General features: G+C 39.9%; 1 protein-coding gene across 5 annotated transcripts in view; it reads left to right on the top strand.

Annotated features, from left to right (window-relative positions):
- The window catches only part of adgrl1a (adhesion G protein-coupled receptor L1a), a 127370-nt gene that overhangs the window by 74345 nt on the left and 32470 nt on the right, over positions 1-20555 (top strand). For all 5 annotated transcript variants that reach the window (XM_046834308.1, XM_046834312.1, XM_046834309.1 and 2 more), the window contains one exon: positions 20307-20514. In XM_046834308.1, coding sequence (XP_046690264.1) covers positions 20307-20514 — 208 coding nt within the window. The remainder of the gene's footprint in view (positions 1-20306; positions 20515-20555) is intronic.

The following is a 20555-nucleotide window of genomic DNA, read 5'->3' on the forward strand; positions in this document are numbered from 1 at the left end:
GTTTATATAAGAAGAGCATTAAGTATTCCAAAATTTTCGTTTTTTATATTTAAAAGTTTGTGCTTCCAGACACTCACACACACACACACACACACACACACACACACACACACACACACACACACACTATCTTTTTTCTAGATTACTGACAATTTATTAGCAATTCTTGAGGTCTGTAACATTATACATTATTTATGTGTATATACAGCTGTATGCCCTCATTATTTGTTTCTAGATTATCAGAAATGGTTTGCGGTTCTTGAGCTCTATAATCTTAGAACTTGAATTTTATTTATTTATTTATTGGAGAAATGTATGCCATGTTTGAATCTAGATTACTAGAACCATTCTGGGGTTTGTTTTGTACATTAAAACCTTACTCATTTTCTAGAGCATCACATACTCACTGGGTTTTATATATTAAAACCTTTCTTAGGTTTTTTTTCCCAGTGATGTATATCCTCATTAAAAGATTTTCACATACACGACTGGAAGCTTTTTTTTTCTAGTGCATTGAAACCTACCTTGCTGTCTAGAGGGTTAGAGATTTCTACTGACGGATGGCCTCTGTGTTTTTTTGTAGATCACTGGAACCATTTTAGTGTTTCTTGTGCTATACAGTTATACGTTTTATTTCCTAGAGCTTTGAGTCCTCATTAGCAGCCAAAGCGCCGAACTGTTGGAGCCTTATGACTGTATCTTTCGTTAGACAGCAGGAAGAGGGTTGGAGATTGTGTAAATGGCTGCTGGATGGGAGGCTAAATGGTGAAAAGAGCAAAAGAGAAAGAAAGAAAGAAAAAGGGAGAAAGACAGAGTACACCTACTTTATGCCTCAGTGGAAACCTAATTCATTTCTAATGGAGCTTTCAATCCTCATTTTTTACATTGTTAGAAGCTTGTCTCTGCAGACATCGTATTTATATTGTGTAGGTCGTTCACATGTCACCGACAACTTGGACTTCAAATGTCTTCTCAAGGGTTGCTGTGGTATTTGGCACTGAGATGTTAGCAGCAGATCCTTAATCGGATTGAGATCTGAGGAGTTTGGGTTTCCATTTCTTGTTCCTCAATGCGTGAAAATGTCAATTAGTTGGCATGAAGTGTTTGTAACTTGGTCTGTGACGATGGTTATATTGGTGGTATAAGTCAAGCTAACATCCACATGAACTTCCACATGGTTTCCCAGCAGAATATCACCCAGAGCATCACACTGCCTCCACCGGTTCTCAAGATGTAAAAGAAAACCTGATTCATCAGACCAGGCCACCACTGCTTCATGATCCAGTTGTGGTGCTCACAAACCCATTGTAGATCTTTGGGTGGTCTATAGGGGTCAGAATGGGCTCTCTGACCACTCTGTATGTTCTGACCTCTCTTTATTAGAATCAGCATTAACCTTTTGATCATGTTAATCAAAAATCCATACCATGACGTAACGTTACAGCCACGACCTCTAGAGGAGAATCACTTGTTTGTTTTTACACGTGAGACTGCGCGCTGCACGGAGAGCAGGTCTATTACGTTTATTATTTATAAATTATATTATTAGATTTATTAATAAATATATTCATATTTTTTTGATGATTCAGTACTGTTTTTATTTATTGTTTTATTTTCGTAATTAAGTTTACGAAACTTAATTACATTAACTTCGTAACCTGAATGTTCACTTGCTGCCTGATATCTATTTTAATTTGTGCTGTTCATGTGGGTAGTATTTTTTTTAGTATTTAGTATAATTTTGGTAGTGTATTATGGTGTGTGTGTGTGTGTGTGTGTGTGTGTGTGTGTTTACTATAAGTGTCCAATACAGCTGCATAGAAACTAGACAGATAGAGAAGAAAGATAGAAAGGTAGAGAGACAGATAGATAGATAGATAGAGAGAGAGAGAGAGAGAGAGAGAGAGAGAGAGTAGACCTACATGCAAATGGCTAGAAAAGAGCACAGGTCAAGCTTAATAATTCCATAAATCCCCAGAGGTCAGCTCAAGACCTTTCAGATTTTTTTTTTACTGCCTGTGTGTGTGTGTGTGTGTGTGTGTGTGTGTGTGGTGTATGTGGAGGGCATAAATCTCAGCAGAGTGTGTGTGCACTGGTGATTCCTCTCAACAGTAACCCGGACCTGAGCTCTGTGTCACAGTGGTATAGTGAAAGATTTAGCCTGTGGTCAGTGTAATGGGGTACAGGCTGACCTGTGTGTGTGTGTGTGTGTGTGTGTGTGTGTGTGTGTGTGTGTGTGTGTGTGTTGGATGTGTCCCAGTTCCTTTTAAACACAGTATGTTCATTCTTTATGGGTCACCTACATAGAGCAGGTCAGCGTACTGTTCTGTTCCGTACTTTTGCTGTAGGTTGATATTTCCGGTTTCCGCGGTTACGCTTATTCTCTCAAAAAACACAAACAAAAAGAAAAACAACAAAAAAAATCTAATAATATCACAGGCCTTACGGTTCAGATCTCCTTTTTTCATCCAACAATCAAACAAAGGATTTTTCAGCCCCATTCGCACTTATAATGAGCTCCGCTCTTCTGAGAAGATGTTCCAGTAGATTTTATGTGAAATTCAATCAGCCACAGGGCCGTTAGTAAAGTCAGGTACTACAGGATGTAGGTGAGGTGAGGAGGCTTCTGGGGTGCAGCCAGTGTTCACATTCATCCCAAAGGTCTTTAAAAAAAGGGTGTCTCTATAACTGGAGATTTCTACATCTTCCCACCCATGGAAAGCAGATGTTGATGGAGCTGGCTTTGGGTCTCGTAGTTCAACAGGGAAAATTTCTTGCTACCACATCCAAAGACAATTGTGTGTCTCGAACTGTGTGTAGTAACAGTTCAAAGAAGAACCTCATACGACCAGAAAAGTCTGGTGTCCTAATACCTTTGGATAAATTGTGTATTTCTAGATTGTGTATAAGTTTTTAGGCCAGAAAGAAAGGAAAAGAGAGAAAGAAAAGAAAGAAGGGAAAATTAAAGAAAAAACAGAAGGAAGAAAGGAAGGAAGGAAAGAAAGAAAGAAAGAAAGAAAGAAGGAAGAAAGAAAGAAAGAAGAAGAAAGAAAGAAAGAAAGAAAGAAAGAAAGAAAGAAAGAAAGAAAGAAAGAAAGAAAGAAAGAAAGAAAGAAGAAAGAAAGAAAGAAAGAAAGAAAGAAAGAAAGAAAGAAAAGAAAGAAAGAAAGAAAGAAAGAAAGAAAGAAAAGAAAGAAAGAAAGAAAGAAAGAAAGAAAGAAAGAAAGAAAGAAAGAAAGAAAGACTATAAGCAACTATAAAATAATCAGAAAACCGATATGGGGTTCAATAAAGGCGCAATAATGCATGAGTGAAACAAAAATGAATAAAAAATTATATAAAGAAAGAAAGTTAAAAACTAGTTGAAGGGAAAAAGGAAAGAAAGAAAGATTTTGTTTTTTTTAACAGACTTTTAAATCTATTACAATACAAAAGATTTTTTACTTTCCACAGCAGTACATAAAACATTATTAAACACCACTGCAGTGTGAACAGATCCAGATCGTTTATCTCTTTGCAATATTTGAATTCAACTAAAATTCTGGATCTGATAAGAATCTTGAGAAGCAGAATTATATCTTGGCCATCAGATTTTTTTTTATCATGTTTTTCCTCGATACATAAATCGATCTTTTCGCTTGACCACTTATAAAGTTAATCAACTGCCATTTGTATCTTTGGTTATGGTTCTTCCCAGCACCCAAAATAAAAGCATTAGGTGTCAAATTCTCTCTAGAATGTGTGTTCCAGCAGAACAAACAGTGGCTTTAGTCTGATATCTAAAACAACTGCGAAAAAAATCTTATCTTTAAAACCACAAAATAACACTAATGACTGGCATTAGGATTAATGACAGAAACAAAAGCATTAACGGCACCGGATTTTTTATTAATTGGTGATTTTTTAAAGAATCCTCCAAATTTCCAATTTAAGTCTCCAAACATTATCGGTTTTATCACACAGTGTTGTTTTATACATTCTTTTTCAATATAGTGTATATGGATTTCATCCAAGTCCAAATCCTGCAATCCATATACACTGTATTTCCAAAAGTATTGGGTCACCTGGCCATAAGTACGGTGTGATTTTTGAGCATTGCATTCCCCATTAAGTCCCAGTTCACTCTTCTAGTTCCCTCCACTTCTCTGGGAAGATGTTCCACTAGATTTTGTTGTGTGCTTATAGATATTTCTGTTGAGATCAGAGCTCTATCGCAGGAACCACAAGATCTTCCTCTCCAAAGCATGTAAACCAGATCTTCAGGGAGCTCACTTTGTGCACAGGGGCATCGTCGTGCTGAAGCAGGTTTGGGTTTCCAAGTTCAAATGAATGCAAAATTTTAAAATAGCGCCATCTAAAGACATCCTGTACAATGCCTCCAGATTTGGAAAAGAACCACATATAGCAGGAAAGGTCAGGTGTTCCAATACTTTTGGAAATAGCATATTTTCAACAAAAAAAATAAAAACCAGACATCTTTTAAATCAGGTGCAATTCAATGTTTAGGAAAATAATCTGTTTTATCTGGAGTAAGTACCTGCTCTTCAGCTCTTCATCCACAGCGCCACAACTGTTAAAGTATGACGTATTGACCTTTGACCCAGCAGGGATGCCACTGCAGTTATGTATTTACGTTCAGGACCAGGCACATTTACTATATGTCCCAACTTTAGAGTCTTAATTACACACAGTCTCAGGAAAAAGTTTAACACTTGATCTGTGATGTCCAAACGAGCTCCTTAAACTAGGGGTTCCTCCAGTAGCCAGAACAAAGAGTCAGTAATTTCTTATCCTCTAATTTCAAAAGAGTCCCAAGTTTTAAATAGTCTTTTATAAAAATGGGGTAATCAAATCAAAAGTCCAAGTTTAGTTTTTGCAACATTCCTCCATACCAAGTCCTCAGAGGCTTTTAAAATGTTTTGAATAAACTATAACCTAAAGATAGCATGTCTGCTTACCAGAGATGCCAAGGCTTGTCCACCTTCTTCCACTGGCAAAAAAGTACTCCTTGGGGTACCCAGTGCATTTTGTCCCAAACGGAATCCACCAGTTTTGCTTGTAAAAATGGTAACAGCCCTGAGGGGGCTCCACGCAAGAAAGCCTATGCCAGAGGGATGAAGCTTTTAAATTGTTACTAATTAACACTCTAGCACTAAAAGTTGTAAAGGTGTATGGTGCTTTTCCTAAGATTTGCCCCCAGATATTTGACTCCCCCTCTTCCAAATCAACCCACCTGGAATACTATTTTTCCATTTACCAATAATCAGAGCAGCACTTTTACCCCAATTCACTAACAGAGGACACCAGATTATTGACATCCTTTGTCCATGACATCATCCACACAGGCTGAAATTTGATGTTTAACACTATTATTACCCAGCATGAAACCTTCGATTCTAGAGCACAGCTTTCTTAACAAGGGCTCAATGGCCAGAGAATACAGCATAGTTGCCAAAGCACAACCCTGCCTTATACCACTTCTAACTTTAAAAGGAGCACTCAAACCACCATTGATGTTCAACACGCTTTCAAAGTCTTGGTACAACAAAGTCTTTGTTCATTCCAATGAAACTCAAACCAAATCCAAAAGCATCAATCGTATTCCATAGGTACTGATGCTCTACACGATCAAACGCCTTTTCCTGATCAGTCAAAATAAGACCCAAATCGAGATGTCTTCATATCCAGATGATTCCTATTTTCATCATCATTTTCTGTACAGTTAAAATCACCCCCCAAAAAGAGGTAACAATCTACAATTCTGTATTAAAACATTGACATTGTTGAGAAAAAAGAGCTTTTCACAACACCTTTAACGGGAACATACCAATCTTTCCAAAATTGACCTGTAAAGCTACCAGGAATTTCGTTGTTCAATCTCACATGAAACTGGCAAAAAGTTCTTTGACCGAAGAATAGCTACGCCACCTATAGCCGAGTCTAGGTGTTAAAGGTACACGTCCCTCTTCCATACTTTTTTCCAATCGATCTCATTCAAACGATCACTATGATGGTGTTTCCTGAATAAACATCACATCAGTATTCTTTTGAGTTATCAGCTCTTTTCTGAATAGCTCGAGCACCATTCAAGCTGAGAGTGCCTATTTTTATAGCACTCATTAGAATACATGCTTCCAAGAAAGACAGAAAAAGAAACGTAATTAAAGCAAATGAGCAACTAAGTGCTTTCAAATCCGTCCTTCTTCCTTAATTCCGGTTTGACCTTGAAAACAAAATTCTCAATCTATACATTTCATGTGCAGTAAATTGTTTTTCATCTTTACTCCTCATTGAGTCAATTAATGCTTTCTGAGCAGGGAAAAGGTCTACCACCTGAACATTCTTCATATTCTTGGTTTCTCACTTTCTCAAACGTATACACAATCTTTCATTCATTAGAGCCCACAGCCTCCCTATCAGAATCTTCCTGTGTGCTGTAGTCATCATTTCCGTGCTCTTCCTGTTCTACCGTTTCATCCTTTTCTTTTCTAGAAGATTTTTCCCTTATTCCCAAATTCAATATTCATTTCTTCCTCATTGAACAGATTCTGTTGGTGAGGTCATCTCGGTTTTTCTTCCATTCTTTTAGCACTTCCTGATGCGCCGTCACAGTTTTTTTCACTCTCATCTCCTCCCACGTTACTGCTACTACAATATTCGTATTATCCGTAGAGCGTTCCTGCACATTCGCCTGGGCATTGACGTCCGCAGTCTGCGCCGTGTCGGCGCCGGTTCTGTTCGCGTCCTGATCTGCGCTTGTATTGGCTTACAGTCGCGCTTCACGTGACCCTTCTTTCCACATTCAAAGCGCGTTGTACCAGAAGATACTGAGACAACAAAGTCGAAACCATCCACTCGGAATTTAAGAGTCACATCCAATCCATCAACTCCGTTATTCCAACTCATATATTTGTCGCCTGAAGCAGGTAACATGCTTAACCAAGTGGAATCTTTTTTATTTGTGGTGATGTTTTACCAAATCTGAACAATTCTGCAAACACCATCTTGAATGATTTTTCCAGCAGGTTGTGTTAAAGGCCTGACTTTGGTAAAAGAGTTATGAATGAATCCACTATGCACTTTATCCGGGGAATCTAAGAACATTACCACCACGCTGTTTATTCTAGAAGCGGACACTATACTGTCATACACAACCATTTCATCATCAGCCAGCGCACAATCCTCAGCCGAGCTCCACTTCAGGAGCGAGTTTAACCCCATGCCTGCGGGAAAGTTTCCCTGAACCGTGAGCCGCCGCCGCCATTAGCCGACCAGCGGACGCCGTCTGACGCCGTTTCCTCACTTTGAAGACTCGTATATACCCCAAGTAAATCACTCAACCCCAAAGACTTGTAATGGAAAGTAAAATTATTAGAAAAAGTGTATAGAAAAGTGTCAAAAAGGAAAAATGAAGCTCAATCTCAGCAGCGTTCTCACCCACACACACGCTCCACCCACCCACTCACTCACTCACTCCCAGCATGCACTCAGAGAAAGAGAGAGAGAGAGTTTGAATCTTGAGCTTGTTATGGTGCTCTGTTAATGGAGTAAGTGTGTGTGATGAAATGTCTGTGGGCAGTGAATTCCTGATCTTCGGAGCCAGTTGCGTCCCTCGGCGAGTTCGAAATCTAATTCGGTGTAGACTCTGTGAAGTGTGTGAGTCTGCAGCGAGACATTTAAAGGCCGCTAACGCCATGCTGGAGACAGCAGAACAAGCAGGATGAAGCCCAAACCTTGTAATTCGCTCGCTCTTCCCGGACGCCGGCGGCGGCGTGGAGTCCGGATCGGTGGCCTCTCGTGGTCTTATTACAGCAGATCCAGCCAAAAGTGCATTACTGTAGTGTATGGATGTGAGGAGGCGGAGCCAGGGCTTCCGAGGCACGACTATGGTATGAGTTTGAGAAGAGGAAGTTAAAGTGATACAGAAGAGTCCAAAAACCTCAACGCTGAGGAAGATCCTTTACAAAGTACAGGACAAGTGACTTTTACGGTTAGTACAGAAAAACTCTCAGAAACATGCTGGAACAGGTTTTGTGGTCTTCTAGTTGAAGTGAAGAGAAATTTGATTCGACCATATTCAAAGACGTTCTACACAATTGTGTGCCTCCAACTTTTTGTTTAAATTTGAGGAAGAACCACACAGGTGGAAAAGTTTTCGCACGAATAAGGTGTCCCAATACTTTTGGCCAAAAAAAGATTATTATATAAATATTGTTATAATTTTTAATTGCCACATCATTATTATTATTATTATTATTATTATTATTATTATTATTATTATTATTATTTAAATATTTACTTTTGTAAATATCCTATAATTAACTCATTAGTACATTTATTTCACATTAGTATTTATTATCATTCATTTTTTCATTTCCGTAACATTGTTTTTTAATGATATTTTTATTGTTGTAATTTTTTCATTTTAATTATCATTCGATTTTGTGTTTATTTATTATTATTGTTAATGTTTAGTTGTGCTTCATTTTATTGTCTGTGAAAATTAAATTTTACTCAGACGATCATGTTTTATCCCATAAACTCCACACATTTGATTGCTTTTTTTAATTGTAATTTTTTTTTTTTTAGGTTTTGTGATTTTTGTTGTTCTGGTTTTAGGTTGGTGGGAATTTAGTTCACCTCCACCACACTGTCCACCATCTCCTCCACCACATTCTCCACCTCCTCAATCATCTGCTCCACCTCCTCTATCATCTTCTCCACCACATTCTCCACCTCCTCAATCATCTGCTCCACCTCCTCTATCATCTTCTCCACCACATTCTCCACCTCCTCAATCATCTGCTCCACCTCCTCTATCATCTTCTTCACCACATTCTACACCTCCTCAATCATCTCCTCCACCAAATTCTCCACCTCCTTAATCATTTGCTTCACCTCACTCTCCACCTCCTCAATCATCTCCCTCATCACATTCTCCACCTCTACCAACTCCTCCTCAATCACCACCTCCACCACATCCTCCAACATTTCTTCCACCATCTCATCCATCACTTCCACCTGTGTTTCTGTATGTGTTTTATTTATGAGTCAGGGTTATATTTAAATGCAGCTCATCACCTCCACCTCCGTCATCACATTTTTTCGATTCTGTACAAAACCAAAACATCTACATTTCCAGGAAATGTTTCGAAGACTAGACCCAGATTTTCCTGAAATGTGCTTAGTGTTTTTTTTCTTCTCTGCACTTCAGCAAAACGAACCCTGATGTCCATTAACCCCCTTCCCCCCCACCTGGCGCTCGTGTGGCGTGATATGGCCTGGAGCAAATCATTTAACAGCGGGCTGCTTTTCCGGTGCTGCATCCTGGCCACCGGTCCTCTTTAACCCCAGCGTGAGGGCTTCCGAGACACTAACAGCCCTACCTACCTACCTACTAAGATTAGAAATACAATTTCAAACCCACAGACATGACGAGTTCGCCTCGAGCGCTGAGACCTACTTTAAAGAACAGCAGCGATTCCGTGTTCAGACGTCCGTGTCAGAGCCACCAGCCAAGTAACACCTGATCAATGATGAAGGTGCTCCTGTGGGGGAGCTCTGTTATTTTTATTAATGGATGTGGCTTCTGGTTGAAATGTTCTACCTGCTGCTTGCAAACTCGTAATCTGGACAACAAATACAGCGCTAAGCTCAGCTACCATACCGTCATCCTTTTATTCGCTGGTTTCCACACAATTCCTCGTGTGTCCTCAGAGATCCTCATCTGTCCTTGTGTGTTGTTGTGTGCACTCAAGTGTCATCTTGTGTCTTCATAGTTCCCCATAGTCCAACACGTGTCCACTTTGTGTTCTCATGTATCGTCATATGTGTCCTGATGTACTTTTGTTTGTCCACACGATTCCTTGTGTGTTATGTGGCCTCATGTGTGTCCCCATGTGTACTCTTATGGCTTTATAGTTCCTCATGGTTTCTTTTGTGTCCTTGTGTGTCCTCAAGTGTCATCTTGTGCCTTCATAGTTCCTCATGATTTCTTATGTCTCCTTATGTGTCCGTATGTCTTCTCATTACCCCAAATGTTCTTGTGTTTGGTTCCTCTTGGTTCCACATGCATCGTCAAGTATGCTAATGCGCCTTTATCTTCATGTGTCCTTGTGTGTCCTCAAGGGTTCTCACTTATCTTTATAGTTTTCCATGGTTCCACGTGTCCTCATGTGTATTAATGTCCCATACTCTATGTGTAATTGTGTCCTCTTGTGTCCTTGTGTATCTGTAGAGGAAAAAAAAGCTTTTATTGTATCTGTCACAGTTACTGAGTAGCAGGTGAAAGAACAAAAAGCTTTCGGGTGTATAATCTCACAAGGAGCACTTTCGGCTCGTGTCTCTCAGCAATAAATGTGTGGCGAACTCAGTCGAACTCAACACAAAGCAAGAAGACTAAATATTTGTATAAATGTTTTAAAGTATTTATGGCGTTTTGAATGACGTAAATCATCAGGACACCAAACGAGACTTTTGCTGCGGTATGTTTCCGCACGGACGGTTTTAATTGCCGGATGTACGCGTCATGGCGGATTTTGGTGCTGGTTCGAGACTCGCAGCATCGGTAAAACAAGTGTTTAGTGGGTAAAAATGTTTTTCCGGTGGAGTTCATTATTTTTTTGGTTTCCTAATAAAGAAAAGGACGCCATGAATAAACGTGTGCTGTGTCGAAGGTTTAAATTTCGCCGCTTTTATATTTATTTATTTACATGATTATTAAAAATGGTCAAACAAAAAAACGTGCTGCGTTAATCCCGTGCTAATCAAATTAGTGCAATTCATTTTGACAGCTCCAATATATATACAGTATATACTATATTGACAAAAGTATTGGGACACCTGACCTTTTCTCACATATGTGGTTCTTCTCAAAATTGTTACCATGAAGAGAAAACCGTGGAAATCCAAACGGTTTGATGAGGAAGATCTTGAGTGGCCTGGTATAGAGCTCTGATCTCAACACTACTAAACACCTTTGGAATGAATGTGAACACTGTCTGCACCCCAGGTCTCCTCACCGTCTCACCTACATCAGTACCTGCTTTTATTTCAATGTTTTTAATAATTGAAAATCAGTAATGCTATCAAGAAAAAGGAATAGACGGAAATCAGATGGTTGGTTGACAGAACTGCTGTTTTTTAAACCTTTCGATATGCAGCTTTGCAGTATGAAGTTTTTTTCTGTCTGGACACGTGGGTTTGTCACGTACGATACACACAGGATCAGGTTCGAATCCCGGGATTATTCCTTTAATAGCATGTATGTTTCTATGCTCTATCATCGTCTCATCGTCTAAGCTGCTTGGCATCATACTGACAGTGAATGGTAGTGTGTGTGTGTGTGTGTGTGTGTGTGTGTGTGTGTGTGTGTGTGTGTGTGTGTGTGTGTGTGTGCGCACGCTCCACTTACAAGTCAGGGTTATATTCACAAGCAGCTTATAAAATCGATTAGTCCGAGGCCTCGCGGTGTCGTAAAGAACCAGAGGGAGTTTATTGTGGAAATCCCCACCACTTTTTTTCCTCTCCTTCGCTCTCTCACACTTCGGGTCCCCTGCGTTAAATCTCTATAAACACCCCCAGCGAAATCCCTATCCTCTCTCTCTCTCTCTCTCTCTCTCTCTCTCTCTCTCTCTCACTTCTCCTCTATTCCCTCTCTTCTCACTCTTCCTCTCCGGGCTCTGTGTTCACACTGGAAATAACGTGAGGTCATGTGACGTGACTGTTTCATTGAGAAATGAGAATTGCACCGTGGTGACGTCGTCATGGCGACGCGTCTGAGTTTTCTTTGCAGAAAAGCGAAGAGATGTTCTAGAAAAAAGCTGAAGAAGTCAGGAATAAAGAGGTTTTTGTGGAAAAAGACAAAACGAGGACAGCAGTCAGTGAGCTGAAGAGTTAATACATTAATACTGTGTGAATACAGAGATCTCTTCTCTTCTCTTCTCTTCTCTTCTCTTCTCTTCTCTTCTCTTCTCTTCTCTTCTCTTCTCTTCTCTTCTCTTCTCTTCTTCTCTTCTCTTCTCTTCTCTTCTCTTCTCTCCCCTCTCTTCTCTTCTCTTCTCCTCTTTACTTCTCTTTTTTCCTTTCCTCTCCTCTCCTCTCCTTTGCTCTTTGCTCTTTTTTCTTTTCTTTCTTTCTTTCTTTTCTTTCTTTCTTTTCGTCATTAGAGGTTCTGTATCAACTTATTTTCATTTACTTTTACATCAAGATCAGTTCTGATTTATTCTATTAAATATATTTTTGCTCGTTTTAATTTTAACATTTAATTCCTTTTCTTTCTTTTATTTCCCTGTTGTTGTTCTGCCTAATGCTTCTTTTCTTCTTCATCCTCATCCACTTTTCTGTAAATTGCTTATTTTTTCCATTTTGGTTTATTTATTTTTCCCCCTCTGTCTCTCTCTGTCTCTCTCTGTCTCCCTCTCTCTCTCTCTCTCTCTCTCTCTCTCTCTCTCTCTCTCTCTCTCGCTCTCTCTTTTTCTCTCTCCCTTTGGAGCGATTCTCTCGGGTCTTTCGGTCTGAGAGTGTGAATCTGCGTCGGCCGGTTAATTCACACTGCTCCCCTGTGGGTCTCCTCCGTGTGTGTGTGTATAGAGTGTGTGTGTAGAGTATGAATGTGTGTGTGTGTGTGTGTGTGTGTGTGTGTGTGTGTGTGTGTGTGTGTGTGTGTGTGTGTGCGCCTGTGCGCCTGTGCGCCTGTGCGCGTCCATGCGTGTGAGCGAGTCAGGCCTTGCTGTTGTTTTGAAACATGACTGGTCCTGATGTACATTTTCACTGACCGAGATCTTAACCTCCAATGCACACACACACACAAACACACATACACACAAACACACATACACACACACACACACACACATATACACTCTACACACTACACACACATACGCTTTACACACTCTACACACTACACACACATACTCTACACACTACACACATACTCTACACACACACACACACTCTACACTACACACACATACTCTACACACTACACACATACTCTACACACTACACACACATACTCTACACTACACACTACACATACTCTACACTACACACATATACTCTACACACTACACACACACACACATACTCTACACACTACACACATATACTCTACACACTACACATACTCTACACACTCTACACACATACTCTACACACACACACATATACTCTACACACTACACACATACAGTCTACACACTACACATACTCTACACACTACACACACATACTCTACACACTACACACATACTCTACACACACACATATACTCTACACTACACACATACAGTCTACACTACACACATACTCTACACACTACACATATACTCTACACACTACACACACATACTCTACACACTACACACATACTCTACACACACACACACACATACTCTACACACTACACACATATACTCTACACACTACACATACAGTCTACACACTACACACATACTCTACACACTACACACACATACTCTACACACTACACATATACTCTACACACTACACACATACTCCACACTACACACATATACTCTACACACTACACACATACTCTACACTACACACATACAGTCTACACTACACACATATACTCTACACACTACACACATATACTCTACACACTACACACATACTCTACACACTACACACATACTCTACACACTACACACACATACTCTACACTACACATATACTCTACACACTACACACACATACTCTACACACTACACACATATACTCTACACTACACACATATACTCTACACACTACACACATACAGTCTACACACTACACTACACACATATACTCTACACACTACACACATACAGTCTACACACTACACATATACTCTACACTACACACATACTCTACACACATATACTCTACACACTACACACATACTCTACACACTACACTACACATATACTCTACACACTACACATATACTCTACACACTACACACATACTCTACACACTACATCCATATACTCTACACACTACACACATACAGTCTACACACACACATATACACTACACATACTCTACACACATATACTCTACACACTACACACATACGGTCTACACACTACACACATACACTCTACACACTTCACACACATCGCTTTACACACTACACACATCGCTCTACACACTACACACACATCGCTCTACACACTACACACACAGATAAACTCTACACACTATACACACTTCACACACATATATGCTCCACACACTACACACTACACATACAGTCTACACACTACACACACTCTACACACATACTACACACACACATATACTCTACACACTACACACATATACTACACACTACACACACATCGCTCTACACACTACACACATATACTCTACACACTACACATATACTCTACACACTACACACATCGGTCTACACACTAAACACATATACTCTACACACTACACATATACTCTACACACACATCGCTCTACACACTTCACACACATATGCTCTACACACTACACACACACATACTCTACACACACATACACTACACATATATACTCTACACACTACACACACACTCTACACACTTCACACACATATATGCTCCACACACTACACACATACTCTACACACTACACACACATACTCTACACACTCTACACTACACACATATACTCTACACACTACACACACATACTCTACACTACACACACATACTCTACACACTACACACATACTCTACACACTACACACATACTCTACACACACTACACATATACTCTACACACTACACACATACTCTACACACTACACACACATACTCTACACACTACACACACATACTCTACACACTACACATATACTCTACACACTACACACATACTCTACACACTACACACATACTCTACACACTACACATATACTCTACACACACACACACACATACACTACACACATATACACTACACACACATACTCTACACTACACACACACATACACACACATACTCTACACTACACACACATACTCTACACACTACACACACATACTCTACACACTACACATATACACACACACACTACACACACATACTCCACACTACACACACATATACTCTACACACTACACACTACATATACTCTACACACTACACACACACATACAGTCTACACACTACACACATATACTCTACACACTACACACATATACTCTACACACTACACACATACTCTACACACTACACACATACTCTACACACTACACACACATACTCTACACACTACACACATATACTCTACACACTACACACATACTCTACACACTACACACATATACTCTACACACTACACACATACTCTACACACTACACACATACACTCTACACACACTACACATACTCTACACACTACACACATATACTCTACACACTACACACATACAGTCTACACACTACACATATACTCTACACACTACACACATACGGTCTACACACTACACACATATACTCTACACACTACACACATACTCTACACACTACACACTACACACATATACTCTACACACTACACATACGCTCTACACTACACACATATACTCTACACACTACACACATACTCTACACACTACACACACATACTCTACACACTACACACATATACTCTACACTACACACATACTCTACACACTACACACATATACTCTACACTACACACACATACTCTACACACACACACACACACACATACTCTACACACCACACACACATACTCACACACACACACTACACATATACTCTACACACTACACACACATACTCTACACACTACACACATATACTCTACACACTACACACACATACTCTACACTACACATATACTCTACACACTACACATATACTCTACACACTACACACACATACTCTACACACTACACACATACTCTACACACACACACACACATACACACTACACATATACTCTACACACTACACACACATACTCTACACACTACACACATATACTCTACACACTACACATATACTCTACACTACACACATACAGTCTACACACTACACATATACTCTACACACTACACACATATACTCTACACACTACACACATATACTCTACACACTACACACACATACTCTACACACTACACACATATACTCTACACACACACACATACTCTACACACTACACACATATACTCTACACACTACACATATACTCTACACACTACACACATACAGTCTACACACTACACACATACTCTACACACTACACATATACTCTACACTACACACATACAGTCTACACACACACATATACTCTACACACTACACACATACGGTCTACACTACACACATATACTCTACACACACACATACTCTACACACTACACACTACACACATATACTCTACACACTACACACATATACTCTACACACTACACACATATACTCTACACTACATCCATATACTCTACACTACACACATACAGTCTACACACTACACACATATACTCTACATACTACACATATATACTCTACACACTACACACATATACTCTACACACTACACACATACGGTCTACACACTACACACATACACTCTACACACTTCACACACATCGCTTTACACACTACACACACACATCGCTCTACACACTACACACACACGCTCTACACACTACACACACAGATAAACTCTACACACTATACACACTTCACACACATATATGCTCCACACACTACACACATATACTCTACACACTACACACACATACTCTACACACTACACACTACACACATATACTCTACACACTACACACATATACTCTACACACTACACACATATACTCTACACACTACATCCATATACTCTACACACTACACACACATACAGTCTACACACTACACACATATACTCTACATACTACACACATACTCTACACACACTACACATATACTCTACACACTACACACATACGGTCTACACACACTACACACACACTCTACACACTTCACACACATCGCTTTACACACTACACACACATCGCTCTACACACTACACACATCGCTCTACACACACTACACACAGATAAACTCTACACACTATACACACTTCACACACATATATGCTCCACACACACACATATACTCTACACACTACACACATACAGTCTACACACTACACACATATACTCTACACACTACACACACATATACTCTACACACTACACATATACTCTACACACTACACACATCGCTCTACACACTACACATATACTCTACACACTACACACATATACTCTACACACACACACATACGGTCTACACACTAAACACATATACTCTACACACTACACACATATACACTACACACATCGCTCTACACACTTCACACATATGCTCTACACACTCACACACATATACTCTACACACTACACACATCGCTCTACACTACACACATATACTCTACACACTACACACATACTCTACACACATACATACTCTACACACTACACACATACGGTCTACACACTACACACATATACTCTACACACTACACATATACTCTACACACTACACACATACGGTCTACACACTACACATATACTCTACACACTACACATACGGTCTACACACTACACACATCGCTCTACACACTACACACATATACTCTACACACTACACACATATACTACACACTACATCCATATACTCTACACACACACATACAGTCTACACACTACAACCATATACTCTACGCTACACACATACAGTCTACACACTACACACATATACTCTACACACTACACACATCGCTCTACACACTACACATATGCTCTACACACTACACACATATACTCTACACACTACACACATACGGTCTACACACTACACACATATACTCTACACTACACACATACGGTCTACACACTACACACATCGCTCTACACACTACACACATATACTCTACACACTACACATATACTCTACACACTACACACATACGGTCTACACACACACATATACTCTACACACTACACACATACGGTCTACACACTACACATACGCTCTACACACTACACACATATGCTCTACACTACACACATATACTCTACACACTACACATACGGTCTACACTACACACATATATACTCTACACACTACACATACGGTCTACACACTACACACATCGCTCTACACACTACACACATATACTCTACACACACACATATACTCTACACACTACACACATACGGTCTACACACTACACACATATACACACTACACACATACGGTCTACACACTACACACATACGCTCTACACACACACATATGCTCTACACACTACACACATATACTCTACACACTACACACACACACTTTTCTTTTCTTTTCTTTTCTTTTCTTTTCTTTTCTTTTCTTCATTAGAGGTTTTGTATAACTGTAGAACATAGTGTTCTGTAGAACACTCCACATACTTTGAACACAATACACACACTCTACATGCTCTACACACTCTATACCTGCTCCACACTTTCCACACACTTTACATAAGTTCTACATAAACTCACACACTCTACAACCTCTATACACACACTCCGAACACTCTATAAATGCTTCACTCTACATCTGCAGAACACACACTCAGCACACACTCTACACACTCTCTACACATGTTCCACACACTCCACAACCTCAATAAACACACTTCAAACACTCTATAAATGCTTCACTCTACACCTGCACAACACACACTCAGCATACACTCTACACACACTCTACACATGTTCCACACACTCCACAACCTCTATACACACACTCAAACACTCTATAAATGCTTCACTCTACACCTGCACAACACACACTCAGCACACACTCTACACACTCTCTACACATGTTCACACACTCCACAACCTCTATACACACACTCCAAACACTCTATAAATGCTTCACCCTACACCTGCACAACACACACTCAGCACACACTCTACACACTCTCTACACATGTTCACACACTCCACAACCGCTATACACACACTCCAAACACTTTATAAATGCTTCACAAATTCCACACACTCTACACACACATCACGCTCTGCACATACTCCAAACTTTAAATAGAAACACCCAGCAAAAAAAAATTAAAAATCCTGCTAAAGTAGGCCAGAGCTGAAACACACTCGCGGCCCGGCAGCCAGAAGGCACCTCATCCATCATCGCTCCCTAGCTGTAGTGCACTTCCCTCGTCCCCTACTAACCACCATTTACATTCTCATATTCTCTCACTGCAAGCACAGCCATTTATCTCACACCTTCTCCTCAATCTCTCTCTCTCTCTCTCTCTCTCCCTCCCTCTCTGTCTGTCTTCTTCTCGTTTCTCTTTCAATTTATATTCTAATCCTTCACACCTGTCCTCCTGCCCTTGTGTCTCTCTTTCTTCCTGTATTTTGTCATTCCTTCACTTCCATCATCTCTGTCGCTCCATATTTGTCTCTGTCTCTCCATCTTCTTCACTGTCTCTCTATCTTTCAAACATTCTTTCCATCTTGCTCACTATCTATCCCTTTCGGTCATCCTTCTGTTATTTATCTTTTATCTTTGTATCCTCCATCATTCTCTCTGTCTTTTCTTTCCTTTGCTTTACTTTCTTGTCACTCTTTATCATTGAATTTTGCTGTTTGTCCCATGTATATTTCTTCATATTCCTCTTTCTTTCTCTTTCTCTTTCTCTCTCTCTCTCTCTCTCTCTCTCTCTCTCTCGTCAATATCTTACCTCCTCCATCTTAACCCTCTTTTCCTTCTGTTATCCCCCTTCTATCATCTCAAACTTTCTCTTTTTCTTTCTTTCTTTCTTTCTTTCTTTCTTTCTTTCTTTCTTTCTTTCTTTCTTTCTTTCTTTCTTTCTTTCTCATCTCTCTTGCCCTGTTTTTCCCTCATCCCTCCATTTCTCCTCTCTGTGTCTTTTGTCTCTTTTTCACTCCTGTTCTTTCTACAATTTTCTGATTTCTGTTTTTATATCTTTCTTTTTCTCCTTCTTCCTTCCCATCTCTATTTATTCATTCTATTCAAATCTACCTCTTTCTTTGTCACTCTCTCTCTCTCTCTCTCTCTCTCTCTCTCTCTCTTTCATGCTCTCTCAATAATGTTCTCATACCATCCTTTTTCTTTCTCTTTCAATTTGTCCCTCTTATATTTTTCTTGTTTTCTGTCTTCGTTCTTCTTCATGACATCATCCACTCTCTCTCTCTCTCTCTCTCTTTCTCTCTCTCAATCTCTCTCTCCCTCCCTCTCCCCAGTTTTTGTATGTCCAGGGACTCTGTTAAGGATTCAGGCAGCGAGTTCCCAGCAGGAGGCGGGGCATCAGTCAGGGGCGTGGTGTAAGGACCCGTTGCAGTCAGGTGACCGGCTGTATGTCATGCCCTGGACTCCGTACCGGACAGACAACCTGTACGAATACGCATCATGGGACGACTTTACGCAGAACCGCCTCACCACCACCTATAAGTGAGTGTGTGTGTGTGTGTGTGTGTGTGTGTGTGTGTGTG

Source organism: Silurus meridionalis, chromosome 22, assembly GCF_014805685.1.
Source record: "Silurus meridionalis isolate SWU-2019-XX chromosome 22, ASM1480568v1, whole genome shotgun sequence".
In the NCBI taxonomy this organism is placed as follows: domain Eukaryota; kingdom Metazoa; phylum Chordata; class Actinopteri; order Siluriformes; family Siluridae; genus Silurus; species Silurus meridionalis.